The sequence below is a fragment of the Sander lucioperca genome, chromosome 5 (assembly GCF_008315115.2).
Source record: "Sander lucioperca isolate FBNREF2018 chromosome 5, SLUC_FBN_1.2, whole genome shotgun sequence".
NCBI lineage: Eukaryota > Metazoa > Chordata > Actinopteri > Perciformes > Percidae > Sander > Sander lucioperca.
The window spans coordinates 20,882,225-20,898,114 of record NC_050177.1 but is presented as its reverse complement, the minus strand read 5'-3'; the positions used below and the strand labels follow the sequence as shown (position 1 = coordinate 20,898,114).

The 15,890-nt window shown below is 39.5% G+C and overlaps 1 protein-coding gene across 3 annotated transcripts in view; it reads right to left on the bottom strand.

Moving 5' to 3' along the window:
* Window positions 1-6,243: 6,243 nt before the first annotated feature.
* Window positions 6,244-15,890, bottom strand: part of cadm2b (cell adhesion molecule 2b) — a 181,709-nt gene continuing 172,062 nt past the window's right edge. For 2 of the 3 annotated variants that reach the window (XM_031297478.2, XM_031297476.2), the window contains 3 exons: window positions 12,460-12,486; window positions 8,308-8,430; window positions 6,244-8,188 (listed from right to left, as the gene is read on the bottom strand). In XM_031297478.2, coding sequence (XP_031153338.1) covers window positions 8,070-8,188; window positions 8,308-8,430; window positions 12,460-12,486 — 269 coding nt within the window. In that variant the 3' untranslated portion in view covers window positions 6,244-8,069. The remainder of the gene's footprint in view (window positions 8,189-8,307; window positions 8,431-12,459; window positions 12,487-15,890) is intronic. The other variant, XM_031297477.2, reaches the window with a different exon arrangement.

Here is a 15,890-nt window from a genome sequence, read left to right as displayed (position 1 = left end):
GAGAGGGGGACCTTAATGATAATGAGACTGATGCCAACGCCTGATGTCCGCCCACATCCAGACAGCTGGCATCCTGCAGGCACAGCAGTTTGTAAGAACCTTTTTAATAAACTGTTTACACATTATTATTCTGTTTGCACTGGAGAGTGTTTGTTATTTGAAAATTAAATTTCTATAATAGAATACACAGGAGAAAGAACATTATGTTATGTTCATTAAATATGTAGTTATAATTGTTGTTTTTTTTATTCTTATTCCTTAAATACTGTTCACTTTCCTCACTACTAACAATGTTTGGACACCATCCAGTTGTTGGCAGCACAGTCATCTTTAATCACAAACCTGCTTCTAACTACAGTAATGAAGCAATGTTACGAATGAATGAACATGAATGAACAGTTATGAATGTTTGAACTACAGTTTTCAGACACATGCCGTCTTGGAGACACTGAGGTTTTCCAACAGTACTTACAACAAAAGTGAGCCATAGTTGCTTCTGGTAAAAGGTGACAATGAGCTTGTGGAACACCATCTTTCCCAAAAATGTACTGGCATTCATTAACTGGCTAATTATCCATTTAGCCACTAGCACGTCTTTTCCACGTTCAACATGTTATTTCCTGTGTGAACATACATCATCATTAGCTGGAAATGGCAGACCCACCTAGAATGAATGGAAACTAGAATTTAAAAAAGCTTACAGAACTTTATTAGATTTAACGGCTACTAAAACACCACCGGTAAAAAGCATTGAAATTATATTTATTGAAATGTATTGAACATTTTCTGGTACAAGATATAAATCCTCCACACCAAACCCTCCAACTACAACAAACAATACAACAACATAATACCACAATATATATTTGAATAAAATAACAATAATTTCACAAATAATCACAAGTCAGCTTTATAATGAGACAGAATATTCTTTGTTGACCAGAATTTATCTAATCAATTTTTAAAAGACTTAGCTGAAGGAGCCAGCAATACTGTACATCCTCTAGAAGCTGTTCCGTGCTCTTCCAGCACAAAGTGTGAAGACGTTTTTTCTATTTTCAGAGAAACATTTTAGTAGCAGTAATGTCTTATGATAGTCTTTAAAGGTCCATACTTTAATAAAAGTGCAGCACTGTCTTTTTCGATCTAGAGAAAATCTGTAGAAAATCTGTTCAAATCAAACTTATGCTAAGAGTCCCCATAGCTATTATTTTATTGGAGGAACATTATTCTCCCACTCACTAATATTCTAACTTTAATTAAGTCTCTGGTGAGTTCCTTGGAAGAATCTCAAGTGCTCAAATCCAAACAGATGGCGCTCTATTTATTGCATACCTTATGCCACAGGTACTAGCCCCCCCCCCCCCAAAAAAAAGACTACCCAAGATAAGGCTCCCCTTTATGTTCTCTCCTGGGCCTGCGCAATTCAAAATTCAGCCAAACAATATACAAAAGTTTGTTTTAATTAGATCTAAAAATACGATATTGAATAAATCAAATGGCAGACAGACAATCCCAGGGCAGGCTATTTCAAGATGCACCACAGAGAATGTGAGTCAGTGTGGATGAATGAGTTTAAAATACAGTGGGTAGCCCTGTTTCAGTCATCAATCCACGGGCCTACATGTGGCCTGATTCGAACAGCGGAGCCGCTGCCTCACAAAGTGGAAGCCCTCATGCAGCAAACAAGGGAATTGTATCTGACTGTACACATTCATCTGACTAATGGCATGGTGATGCATCCAAGGGGATACACAAGCTCATGTTCTTTGTTCCAGATCATTTGACTCCTTCTGACTTCCACTCGGCCCTGTCACAAGTGGAAGTGTGAGTGATCTGTTTAATCTCATCAAATATGATTAGGCAAAACATTTCTCATGAAATGATCCTACAGTCCTCTGATTCAGCAGCGATACAGATGGTGTGTGAATGTTGCAGCTATAAGTCACACTAGGCTACAGAAGGCTCAGCTGTGCTCCACCTTTATTAGCTTTACAATGTAAAGAATTGAAATATGCTGTTTTGAACATACACTCTGCGGCCCCTTTAATAGGTACAGCTGTTCAACTGTTAGTTAGTCTTGCATTGCCAGACCTTCCTCCACAGCGTTGGGGAGGAAGGTCTTGCTTGTCCACATAACATTCCGGGATGGGAGAAAAACGTGCTCTGGTTTATTGGCATTTCTTTAAACCAATCACAATCGTCATGAGCGGCGCTAAGCCCCAGACTCAATGATGGCGCCTCTGCAAAACAGCCTCGAGAAGGAACTTGTTTTGGTGGAACATGTGTACGTTCAAAAGTAGTTTTAGTCGTGCAACAGAAAACTCAGATTGGACAGATAGTCTAGCTAGCTGTCTGGATTTACCCTGCAGAGATCTGAGGAGCAGTTAACCATAGTCCTCAGAAATCCACAGGAGGTTAGAACGCCAACACAAAGAAAGCAGAAGGTGACGGACTACCGGCCGAAAATGAGGGACATCCAGCGGAATTTTCTGCGGCACCGGAGCAATCCCGAAGTGAAACGTCGTCGATATAGACTAACTGTTAGTTGACGTAAGTATCGTGTAAGGCAATCACATGGCAGAAACTCAATGCATTTAGGGTATGTAGCAATGGTCAAGACGATCTGCTGAAGTTTAAACCGAGCATCAGAACGGGGAATAAAGTTGATTTATGTGACTTTGAATGTGGCATGGTTGTTGGTGTTGGTCGGTCTGGTTTGAGTAGTTCAGAAACTGCTGATCTACTGGGATTTGCACGCACAACCATCTCTAGGGTTTACAGAGAATGGAACTGAAAGAAAAAAAATATCCAGTGACTACTCCCTTTAGTTTCAGCAGGATAACCATGGCCATGGCACAAAGCAAGCTCAAATCATCTCGAACTGGTTTCTTGAACATGACGCTGAGTTCACTGCACTCAAATGGCCTCCACAGTCACCAGATCTCAATCCAATAGAGCACCTCTGGGATGTGTTGAAATCTGCACCAAATCAATCAAAAATGGACCAAAGAAATCTATGCCATGAAGAATTAAGGCAGTTCTAAAGGCAAAAGGGGGTCCAACCTGGAACAAGCAAGGTGTACCTAATAAAGCGGCCGGTGAGTGTATATAAAAGTAAGAAAACATTCAACTGATCAAGCTGTGGGTATTTTGACAATTCCCTGATGTTCAAGGAGTGTACCTGCAATACTAGATGGCAGTACCATGATATTTATTCTGCAATGACTCTTTTAAAGGTAGCACCAGTGTTGTCAACATAGCATTATTATTCTACCCACTGCCCCATTAGAATGAGCTGTCAATCAAAGACAAAACCATTTACACAAACAATGCAACCCCGGGCTTCTGAGGGCAACGATAACAGACTCCCAAAACCAAGTTCTGAAAATGAAAAGGAGGATATTGAAAAATTGTGAATTTCATCTCTCGTCTGCTCTTTGCACCTCACCTTTGGGTGCAGAGCAATGATTACACGTAAACGCTTCCAAAATATGTGTCCTACCTGGCAGGCAATATGAAAGATGACACAATATTAATGGAATAAAAAGAACATAGCTGGATAGATTTTTTTTTTCCAGTTGGGAATGTGGTGATTATTGTTGACAGAAAATACAGTGATGACTTAAGGTTTGGATGAATCATCGGGGTACTTCACAGTGTCACTAATACCTATTAAATCTGTAATTAAAATCCAGAGGACAAACATTTCTTCACAGCTTATGTTTGGCATACTGCATTTGCCTTGCAATCCCACTCCATCTGTAAAATCCTTTCATCCTTTTACTTCCTCAGCAAATCGCCTGGTGAATTACACATGGCAATTGACATGCTCGGATAGTGAAAAAAAGTGGAATTACTGTTACTGTTTCTGCACAAAACCACGTGCTGTTAATCTTAAAGAAGGACCATTATTTGTATCTTTTTATGTGAAGTCTTGCAATGGCTCTTCCAGTTGTCACTAATCTGCAGCAAAACTGTGGGACGAAACAGAAAAACTGTGTTGATAACAGTCTGGCCCAAGTTATTGTAAAATACGAAACATTTCTACCAGAGTCTTCATGTGGAGACTAGAAAAAAGGCAAACGCTCATGAAGTACCACACCCAGTCTGACTGTATTGTACAGGACTGGAGATACAACTGCAAGGACTATTAGTTATATAATTCATGTTCAACATTGCTAAATCAGAATTGTGCTGTAGAACTAATATGATAAAGTGTAATAATGTTTTTTTTTTTTAAGATATCAATTTGTCCCTGAAGGATTGTGTCAGAGACTGAGAGTCTGTTCTGCAATGATAAGAGCTTATTGTGAGCTGGAGGACTGATATGGACCATGCCTACAGGATACAGTGGGGATCAGTTTCTTCAGTTTAGTAAGACTTACAAGGCCTCCTCAGAGGTCATGCTGTGATTCTTACATTGCCCAGGGTATGGTTCTCACATTTCAAGGGTAAAAAGAAAATCTATTTTCCAACTCACTATTTACGATTGCACATGAATGTTGCCCTCTTCCACATCCAATTACTAAATTATGATGGATGTTTAGCATTATTTTCTGCCAGGCATTATTCAAGACAGTCTATCTCAATTTACATCGCTTAACGAAGCACTTAGGTTTTAATAACGCCAAGGAGTGGGATAGTGGGAGCTGATGTTTATTTGAACTGGCTGGGCTTTTGGTGGTAATGATTATGAAGTGAGCATTGGGAAGCGCCTCTGTGAGAGGGTGGGGGGGGTTGTGTGGAGCAGGCAGATGGCTGGCCGGACAGTGTGTTGATAATGGCAACATTAGTCTGCTGGGGAAGCAACATTATGCTCAAGGTCAATGGGAGCTGAAGAATAGAGGATCATAATGACACGGGCCCCGTGTCCTGGAACCAGATCTCCCTTTAAGGATGTCGAGATATTTAATATGAGCTCAGTAATCTGCACAAGGCTATTATATCCATCCTCAAATTTAAAAAAACTCCATCTGTGTCACTGAAGCAGCAATAATGGACCATAAAAGGTGCTTCCTTTTTTATTCTAAATTGGTAGGGTTTATTATACGTGTAGTATCCAGATTACTGTTAAATGAAAGATACTATAATCAACATTTGCTTTAGTCAAATGTTTAGTTTTTATAATGCTTGTATCCAGACCATTACACTTTATGTCCATACATATGGCCCTTTGGATATAATGCACATTTGCTCACCATGTTTTTTTGGAATACTAGGATTTTGAATCTTCCCATATGTCCCTCATATATTCACGGTCTTTTTATAAGCACACTTCTGTTTTATGTTGTATAGAATGCATTTAAGCATAGTAATCCCCTCTCATCTACAGTATAGCGCATATTAATCCTGTAGCAATCCTTATTTACAGTACTTAGGTAGACTAGGAATGCTAGTAGGCCTACCTGTACCAATCAATCAGTGATCCATACTCGTTTTCTATATTTCACACAATTACAAAGGCAACACCTGCATATATTTGAACTCCACAATTGTATCCAGTCCATTGTATCCATTTTACGGTTTCACTCTTTATTTTTTCTTATTTTGTCATCTATTTAGCACATTTAGGACATTTATTCCTTTTGTCTTTTTTCCTGTTAGATGCTACTATTTGCTACTTCAATGATCTAATTTCTCCTGAGGGATCACTAAAGTTTCATCTTAAGTCTTATCATTTCACTTCAAATTAAAGCAATCAGCTGCATCCCAACATCCTGACCATAAAGTCAAATCACAAAGTGGTTTGCCTCCAGTTTTCCTCTCCCAGCCTACTTCCTCTCTCAAGTTTTTATGGAAAACAAGGGCAACAGCCTGCTGCGTTGACATCTGCGGGTAGTTTCATGAAGCCACTTCAAGCACATCGAACTCGGCTCCAGTGAGACGGGGGAGGAATTCAGGGAGACTCAAGTCTTCCTTTTGTCACCCTGTATTAACGCACAAATCATGAGTGGAGCTGAGAGCCTCTGGCAATCTTCCTGAGGAACTTCATGGTTTTTTAATTCTTCAACACTTTGCATATATTATTAATACTAAAGGCTAAGTAATACTCAACAGTTGCATGGAATAAATATAACAGTGCAGCTTTGGTCATTGCGCTGTCCATCAATATGCTGCCTTTTGTATAACTGTCGAGCTGCAGACTGATATTGTGATTGTGGGTAATGGTGCCTTAATTCACGAGCTAAAAGCATCACCTTGACTGCATTTCAAAGTACAAACCTAGTCACAACAAAATGGCAGTTTTCAAGTTGTTCATATTTTAATCCGCACTTAGTCTCTCTTTTTCCTTTTTTTTTTTACAGTGGTAAAGTTGAAAAATGAACATTCAATACTGAGAGAAAAGCAAACCTCACACATCCCCCATAAAAAGCAAATTAATTACAGCGATTAAAACTTTGTACAAAATGAGTTATTTATAGCATCATACTGAACTAACAAAATAACATGTATGAGCATTGGCAATGTGGTTCAATGTCTTTGATACAGTGACTATATACAGTGAGGGCATGTCTGATTCACCAATGCCTCAACATGTCATTAGTACTGTTTGCAGCAAACTCAAAGGCCATAACGGTGATCCTTGTATTGTTTTTTTATGATAAGTGATAGAATTAAAAATGGATAGGTTAATGTCAGACAACTACTTTAGTAATAACAGCAATAATATCAATCAATATAGTATTATATAATAAATGTCAATCAATCATAATAATAAATACATATATTTTGACCAGTTTTTTTTTTTTTTTTTTACATTTTAAGCAATTTATTAGAATCCCTGTTTGAAAAAATCTTCAAAAATGTGAAAAGGATCTCTTCAAAGTGATGGGAACAGATAAGACCTGAAATGAAAAGCTAAAACCAGTGTTTTATCTTTGACTAAAATTGAATACTTACACAATATTTACATGCCGCCTGGCAAAACAACCTCTCATTAGATAAATGGAAAACAAATATAAGACTTGTGGAATACTTTAAATAATATATATTCTAATATACAAATAGTAATATGTCAGGGATCCCAAGATTCAACAGTATTGTTCACCAATATTCACGTTAGCAAAGTATTTTACAGCAATATCCACACATTGAGCATAGTTGTTCAATAAAATTCAACATGAATAATGAACCCCCGGAAGGTTCCACTCACTCAGTTTGGACCTTACGTCAAATCGCCAACCAAAATGAAAGTTCCTCATCCATGACGTTAACTGCAAGTGTACTGAAATCTTCATCACGTGTCTGACACCATCTCTCCATCTAGACTCATATTGAATCCTGAGACAAGAAACAGTTGATGTGTTTTCCCTCCGTGTTAGTCCTCAGACTTTGTGCTTTTAATTTTCTAACTTGTTCTCTGTTGGTACAAATCAACGGCACGAGCAAAAACTGAAAGGTACCGTAAATCAATGCAGAAATATACGGACAGTGCTGAGAGGGAGTTGATTTCATCTAGAGACAATCACACAGATTGTGCTTCAGTTATGTTTTGTTTTGTCAAAGTGTCTGGTCAGTTTTATGACTTTTTTTTTTTAATGTATACAGTATGGCTGTGGTGGGGTAAGCTCCAGGCAACATCCAAAACCACTATTTAATCCTGTTTGTTTGATCAAATTGATGTATTTTACATATTCTACTCTTAAAGCAAAACATTTTGGAAAGCTAAGACTTGACTCAAACTTCAGTTGAAGCCCATTTCTTGTTGCTTCAGAATAAAATACAAAAAAATCAGCAAAAAGTTGTATAACAGGTACAGTAAGATGGTAGAGAAAAAAAGCTAATGCAAGCGATGAAAGAAATGCAGAAAAAGAAACAGCATTTAGGCACCGTAAAACTGAAAGGAAAATAATCCAATTGTACATGGTTTACATTGGTTACAAAAGGAGAATTATCAGCGAATGCTTTGAAAAACAAGCATATCCAAGCATGAGCTTTCTGGAGAAGACAAAAGAATAATAAGTAAAGTAAAACAGCACATGTTGTGATGCAGAGGCAGCTTAAAATTGCATGTCTGCTGTCAAAAACTGTCATGAAACGGAATAAAAGAAAAGAGTAACAGAAGTCTAAATGAAGTACTCTTTCTTTTCCTCTGCATGAACGTGGTTTCCCTCAGCATTGATGATGGCTGTGTCTGCATCTGGGGCATCCTCTGCTCCTTTGGCCTCATGTGTTAGGTACGTCCCTGTGGACACACAGAGCCATACAGCCAGTTATCCACCTGCTGAAACACACTAGACATTTATACATTTACTCCAAGCAAGACAAATTGTTATTCAAGGGCGCTCAAGTGACTTCTTTTACCTTTATGTCTGGCCAGATATCGTCCAAGAACTATTATCAGACACAAGGTGATGAAGACTACGACTGCAACAACACCGCCGATTAAAGCGTGGTCAGGTCCATGTTGTCCTAGAGCATTAGGATCTGACACGAGACACAGACAGAGAGAAATGGAGGGAAAAGTGGAGCGACAAAATTAACACCCGCAAGATGTTTCGTCGCTGTCTAATGCAGGTTTAGACCTAGGGCTGCACAATATATTGTTTTGTGATATTAACTGGCGTAATAAACACATCGCGAAAGGCTGCGACACATCGTAAAAGACGCGTTGTGTTAGTTAAAAGTCAAGTCGTTCTTTTTTTAGTGGTGCCTTTATAAATAGAATTCAACAATCAATTTGTTCAATAAAAGAATGTTGGAAATGATTTTCTATCATTTGTTTTAAATCCAACAAGCAATTCATTGTATTTTAGCAGAATACTGAAAGCAGCAGAAAGGCAGAACTGAGTACACTTTAATATCTGTTTATTTATCGCAAGGAATATCATTATCGTTATCACATATCCAGTATTTTCCTCATATCGTGCAGCCCTATTTAGACCTTTGTTAAAAAGCAATGAAAAAAATAATTTTTTTTTTTACTCCTGCAAGAAACTTGAACAAATCCAGATGTAGCTTTAACACTTTAACACACACGAACAAAGCACACCAGTCCCAAATGAGCTCCTGTCACAGTTGGAGCAACCTGACATCGCTGCTTTAAAGTGCTTGAATTGCGGTATAAAGGATGTACTCATAGGAAATACCACAATTCTCTGCACAATTCAAAATGTGGAATTAGCCACAGCGAAAACTGAAGTGGAGCTCTGAGTGATATTTAAGTTTTTCTTTCGCCAAAGCCTCTACACATGCTATCTGTTGTGTTTCCCCCTTGCTCACTGCCACATTCTGCTGCTGAGGACCAAGGTTTTTTAAAACAAGTATTATTTAACATGAGGTGTCCTCCGGGCAGAGAGCGAGCTGAAGGTTTCCCAGGCAGGAGCATGCCTTTGTGTCTGTCCTGTAATAAACTGTAAGTGGCTGTGTCTTTACTGTGCACCTCGTGTGCTCTCATTATCTCAAGCTGATGAATGGCTATGGCTTGTGCTCAGTTTTGCAAAGTGACCCTGGGAAATGACGGCGGAGACGTACCTACAATGTTCGGTATACTCCTCTGTTAATGAAATGCAACCCTCATTTTCCTGCACCCAGTGTGGGAAGTTAAAAATAAAAAGAGATGGCATTGTGAAAACATGCAGTTTGTTTAACTCCATGCAGGATAGAACCACCACAATTGTTTTTTTATCAAGGACTCACAAGCAGGCACTTCACTTTGAAGCAATAACTGTTTTGGTACAACAGTTGAATTAACTTAATTTTGGTTGCATGTCGATGGATATAATGATCTGTACGGGTGACTCCGCTGTCAACAAGGGGCATAAGCAATTTTCATATCACACTCGGCTGATGCACACTGCTCACAGGAATGAGACAAGCTGAACTGCTCTTGCTGCACTGCAGCTGAATGTGTCATCTTAACACATCTTAATAAAAATGCTTTCATCTTAAAGTGTTTTCAGCTTGTTTAATTCAGATGTAAATGCACTGATTACTTGCATGTCAATCCTGGAACAAACTACAGAGAGGCAAATTTTTAAATCAAGATGGTTGCAAAAATTAGAACAACTTTCTTTAAAACACTAAGATTACATTAAAGACGCTACGCACACTGTCACAACAGGAAAACTACAGACATGTCAGCAGCACACAGGGACATCAATGACTCCATTTGCCATATTGTGTCTGATCTGGTGCAATATGTAATATATTTACTGTATTTAATCAACAAATGACCACAATGTGCAATCAGATATTAAGGAAACATACTAAGCTGAAATGTTTTCTGACAACAATGCTAAAGCCAGTATTTTCTCCTTTTGAAATTTCTGTTCCGTGACGGAATGTCTGTTTGTGTTTTGGCCTGTGTGTTGGTATCAATTGCCTATTTTGACAGCCGGGCCAGGTTGCCAGATATACTTGTAAAAACACACACCCAGCATGCTGAAAAAAATAGCCGATGAAGACATAGCCGGTGAAGTGATCCTGACTGGTGCTAACGCCGCCATGCTAATACACGCTAACTGCTAACGTAGGAGCCATGCGTTATTATGGAACCCACGCAACTTCGAGGCAAGACCCGCCATTCAATAGCATTCACACACTACTATTGGCCAGGCGTCCATGCTTACGCAAGGTAACGTAACCCGATTTGTTCAGGTCCTATCACCTGACCAATCGGCTATCCTGACCTTAACCACTCAAGGTCAATGCCTAAGGCCTGTTACACACTGGATGTGTCGCGCGAGCGTGTCAGCTGCGTGGCGTGTCCGTTTATATTTCGGCTCCTATGTTAACAGATTAGAGCTTACACACTGCCTGCGTGACACGTACGTCTCAGGCGCGGCTCGAGCCAAGCCGAAAACGCATGCATGCTAGAAATAGGACCGACGCCTATTTTTCACGCAAGCGTGTTGGAAGCATTTCCAGGCAAAATAGAATAGGAAAAGATGTTTATATGTCATTTTGACACTAATACATATTAATAAATGACATGTTGATGTTTGAAAGTATCTATATTTTGATATAAATGCAGATATAAATGTAATTAAAAAGATTTTCTAATATTGCACCTGTCAATACAGAACGAAATATTCTGTAGCCTATTTTGCCGTCAATACTGCCGACGTTGTCTTTACTGTAATCAAATCAGTCTATATTTATGTTTAACGTGGTATTTCATTTTATCAATGGGAAACATACATGTGTACAGACAAGGCTAGCAGCAGCAGCGCTGCGTCAGACACGTTTCTGGTGTGTAAAGACATAAAAAAATCCACGCAGCTGACAGGCAACAGAAACGCCACGCTCACGCGATGCAGCCAGTGCGTAACCAGCTAGAACCCCAACCAATTGAGCTGCTATTGAACAGCGGGACTTGCCTAGAAGTTACGTGGGACCCATGATAACGCAGGATCCATGACATATGCCAGAAATGTTTGTTCCTCATAATGAAAACATGCAATTTAACTTATTTAACATAGCCTGAATTGTTGGATTGGGACACAGTGTTCTCTACAGGTCGCTTTGCTATGTATGTAATGTTATGTTATGTTATTGTAACTAACGTTACCATCGCCAGCTTCAAGGTTATGATATGTTGAACAGTAAGATGATTCCCACTTTCTTACAAACTGGCATGCAACCATAAAGTGTAATGTTCTTACTGCACAGTGTATGGACAAGCTGTATAACGGGTCTGGAAGTAGTAGTACCGACAATCTTCCCCCCCTGCCGAAATTGTTCCCCCGCTTCTGTTCAGCGGGCGTAGCCGACACAGCGGCTGTTGCAGTGACGTTAAGCCTAGAAAAGGTGACTGTCTGCCGGGTACAGAACTCCTCGAGAGCAGGGGCTTTTATAACCGTCAACATAGCAGCATCTAGAAACTCCGCTGCGCTGTGGAGTAATGTCTGGCAATGCGAGACTAGCATCAAGCTAACATTAACATTGAGACATCATGAACTAGGAATCTTGTTTCTATCCTGCTTCCATTCAGGCTGGCGTAGACACAACCCTAAGTTTTAAACTTATATATATATCTCACAAATAAATATAATATCAAATTAAATTGCTGCAACCACATGCTATACACATAGATTAAATCATGAACGTACCGAGGACAATATGGCTAACAGAAATATTGTTTATGTGATCTGTGAAAGATAAAGAGTTCCACAAAGAACTTTGGATGTTCCCTTCTATTTCTGCATAATATCTTGATCTGAAATTGAAATTTAACACACTGGCACAGATACAATCTCCAGCCCAGCGCCACTCACATAGAGCCATCTATTTCATTGTGCGGAGGCAAACCAAATCAGAAACATATTGTGTGATAACTTATGCAGCCTGTGACATGGCTGGAGAGAAAGCGGCTGGCGTCAGCAGAGTGAGCATCCATGCATGGTGATGGTTTGGCTCATGCTGTGTGGAGGCTGTGATGTGTCCTGACCCAGGTCCAGATCCAGCATCACACTGTAAATCTGGCTTGCAATGATCATCTAGTGGGATATTTACCTGTTGTAGGCCCTGGAAAGTCTTTGGCTGTTGCCATGGTTGCAGACAGTGACAGCAGTAAGGGAAGACGAGGGGAACAACACCGTGATAAAAAAAGGTGACCACAAAGTTCGTAGGAAACATGAACAATCAGCATGGTCTGTTTTTCTGAGGTTTCACTTTGTCAGCGTGCAGAAGTGACGGAAAGCGAAGCTTGCTGTCACAGCCAAATGCATGCGGAACTGGAGTTACTGGAAACGGTCACTGGGAGAGCAGCACAAGATACATCCACGTAGGTGACGTAGGACGAGGTGAAGATCAAAGGTGTACAGACAGAGGTTTTTGGTGTGTAATTGGCTAGGTACATAGCCTACTTGATGTTACAAATAAACATTTGTATTTAAATGTACTGAATGCTTTGAGCATCACAATTGAACTTCTCTTCATCACCATTGCTTTAGGATGGAAGCATAGATATTAGATTATCTCAAAACCTGGGTAAAAAAAGGTATCTACATAAGAGTGACATGACACTGTCATGAACACATGACACTGTCATGACACTGTCATGACACATGAACCCTATCCCTAACTCTAACCATAACTTGTCATGACAAAAACCGAATGACACTTACTAAAAGAAGCGTTATGTCATAAACGTTTATGACTTGTTTATAATGTTTATGACACGTTCATGAGAGTGTCATGTCACTCTTATGTAGATACCTTCAAGTAAAGTGTAACCAATTAAACCAAAACTACCTGCGTGCCTACAACACAAGAGGTAAATGAGAAAATGTGTTTTTTGTACTTTGTGTGGTCTGACCTTTTAATATTGAGAGCAACCAATCCCTTAAGGACTTTTCATCTACTTTAAAACATTCAGGTATCAGGTCACCAGCACCTGAGTATTCAACAAGCTTTTAGAAGGCATGTCCTTAAAGTTTAAAGGTACCCGTGGAGGTTATTTTATTTTACTACTAGTAGTGCAAAGGAGCACGGTTATTTTATGAGTGGACTCGTTTTGTCACGTGGTTAACGCAATACATATTCCTGTCAGTTTCAAACTTTTTCCGCTGAAGGGAGTCAGTATGACTGCAAGCTAGTAAACAGGAGTGTAAACAATACACTATTTCAAATATTAAAACAAAATTGGCTTCTCAAGTATTTTATGAGGAGGGAAATGCATTCAACATGTTTGCTAGACCTCAAGGATACACATAATGCGTTTTGGTGAGAATCACTGAATATTAACATAACTTTTGTTTATATACAGTAAAACTCCACAGGGCACTTGAAAGGCTCATGGGTTGATAATCAAAATGAAAATGAAGCACAACCCAAATCTAAGTAACCTGTGTGTTTCTACCATTACAACACCAGAGCTATTTCGACTGTTAAGGCAATTAGCATGTTTTACCTGCAGAGTGCTCTCGTGGCTCAATATGGGAAAAAAGTCATACACAAACACTACAAAACAAATTCCAATAGGTACTGAAGTAAACACATGGAGCATGTGATTTTGGTAAACATTATTCAAACGTAATTGCATGTGCTCTTATTGTTTGGTTGTAATTGTCGAAATCATCCAGCCTAAGAACAAAAGTATAAACGCTCATGTTTTCTATTTTCTGCTTCCGCGAAGATGTAAATTTGTGCAGCGGTTTGCAAAACAGTAACTACCTGATGTGGTGACGTACAACAATGTCTGCATATTGCCAGCCACCAATAATAAAAACTAATCAGAAAGAGTAAGAAACATGCTGGTGAGGTAGCGGCACTGTGTATAAAAAATAAAGCTGAAAGGAAATAGCAAAAATAGACAGAGTATTGAATTCATCCAGTAAAACAATGCTATTTTCTAGCTCAAAGCCTGGTTGTTACCTCATCAATCACAGACTGTGTGTTCAGTGTCATGTTTGTGAATGCATGGAGCATTGAGGCGGGGCCATGGAGGGGGTGCAAGAGTTCCTGCGAACGCAGCTGTGACTGCCTATGCCTGATGTGGGAATATCGTCATTGGCGGACTGGAAGAATAGAGGCTGGAGAGGGAGGCAGGGGATGAAGATGAAGATGGAGGGATTTAGGTGATGACGTCTGCTAAATGAAAAACAGGAACAGAGGGGGAGCATAAAACCAACCTCTCCGTGGGCTCACCATGAGAAAAGTTACAGGAAAAACAAACACAAATCAATTACTGCACGTGGCTGGTGCAGGTGGTTAATTCTGGTCTATCACCTCAGTGAATACAGGCAAAATAATGGAGAAAAAAAATGCACAGATGTTAAAATACAAGAGTTGCACAAATGGCTCTGAATGGGTATATTATTTCAGTAATATCTTTGGGAAAAGGATGAGTCCTACATCTATTACATTTTAAAGCAATCGATGACTGGATGATAAATGGGCCACACACACCAGACAACGTAAAACTCATCGTGTCATGCTTGTTGAGGTAAGTGGTTAATGAACGAGTATGGCATGTGAGGGTAATGGGGTGAGAAGCAGGGCTGCAGCTTCACAATCAGATAACGCCTTTTTTCAACTATCAGTTACCATCTCTCTAACATCTCACTCAGAGTAATTACCATATATGGTGTTTCCTTGCTTTAGTTAATACAGTGTGATAAGGAGCATAATTGCAGACGGGAATAAATTGCGGCGGAGCGATGACATTTATTGTTTCTCAGCTCTCCTGTCATTAGCAAATTAGGCTTAGAGGCAGAGATGATCCGAAGAGACCTGGTAAGTATTCAGCCAGACACGATGTAGCTCTGAAGAATGACTCTCATCATCGGTGGAAATGAGCCCATCTCGCCCATCCTTTACCTGCTCGACTCCATTTTTTATTATTCCCACTAACTAGGACCTTTGTATTTAGTGTGAGAGAGCTGCCGAGGGTTATAAATGTTCTATTTCCTTTGTTAATCCATCAAAAACTGAGAACCGACTCCCTGGCACATACACGTATAACTCTAAAAACCCAGGTTAATTCAACTAATTTGAATGATTCTCTTTGAACTAATTTGAACTAACAAAAAAATCTTCTCTGACTGTGAAATGTGAGGCTCCCAGATATGACAGGATGATAGGGACTAGCCTGACATCGCTGCCTAGCCCTCAATGAGCATGCTGAAAGAAGAGACTGAGATAACAAAAGCTGAAAGGACGAATGTGTCATCCTACTTTTCCTTCCTTTTTTCCCCAATGAAGGGCTTTCTCCCCCCAAATGCCTCTGCCTTTAAAATCGAACAAAGAAGCTGCTGTGCATCCATTAGATGCCTGTAAGCTTGAATAAGTCCAGCGTCTGAGCTGTGATAAGTCACTCCCAAACAAACTGTGGGACTGTTTAATTGTCAAAAAAATGTAAAAATGTAAACAAATAAATCCATGTTGAATTTTAATATTCTGTCCTTGTTTTTGTATTTTTTACTTGGCTGTATTTGATAAAC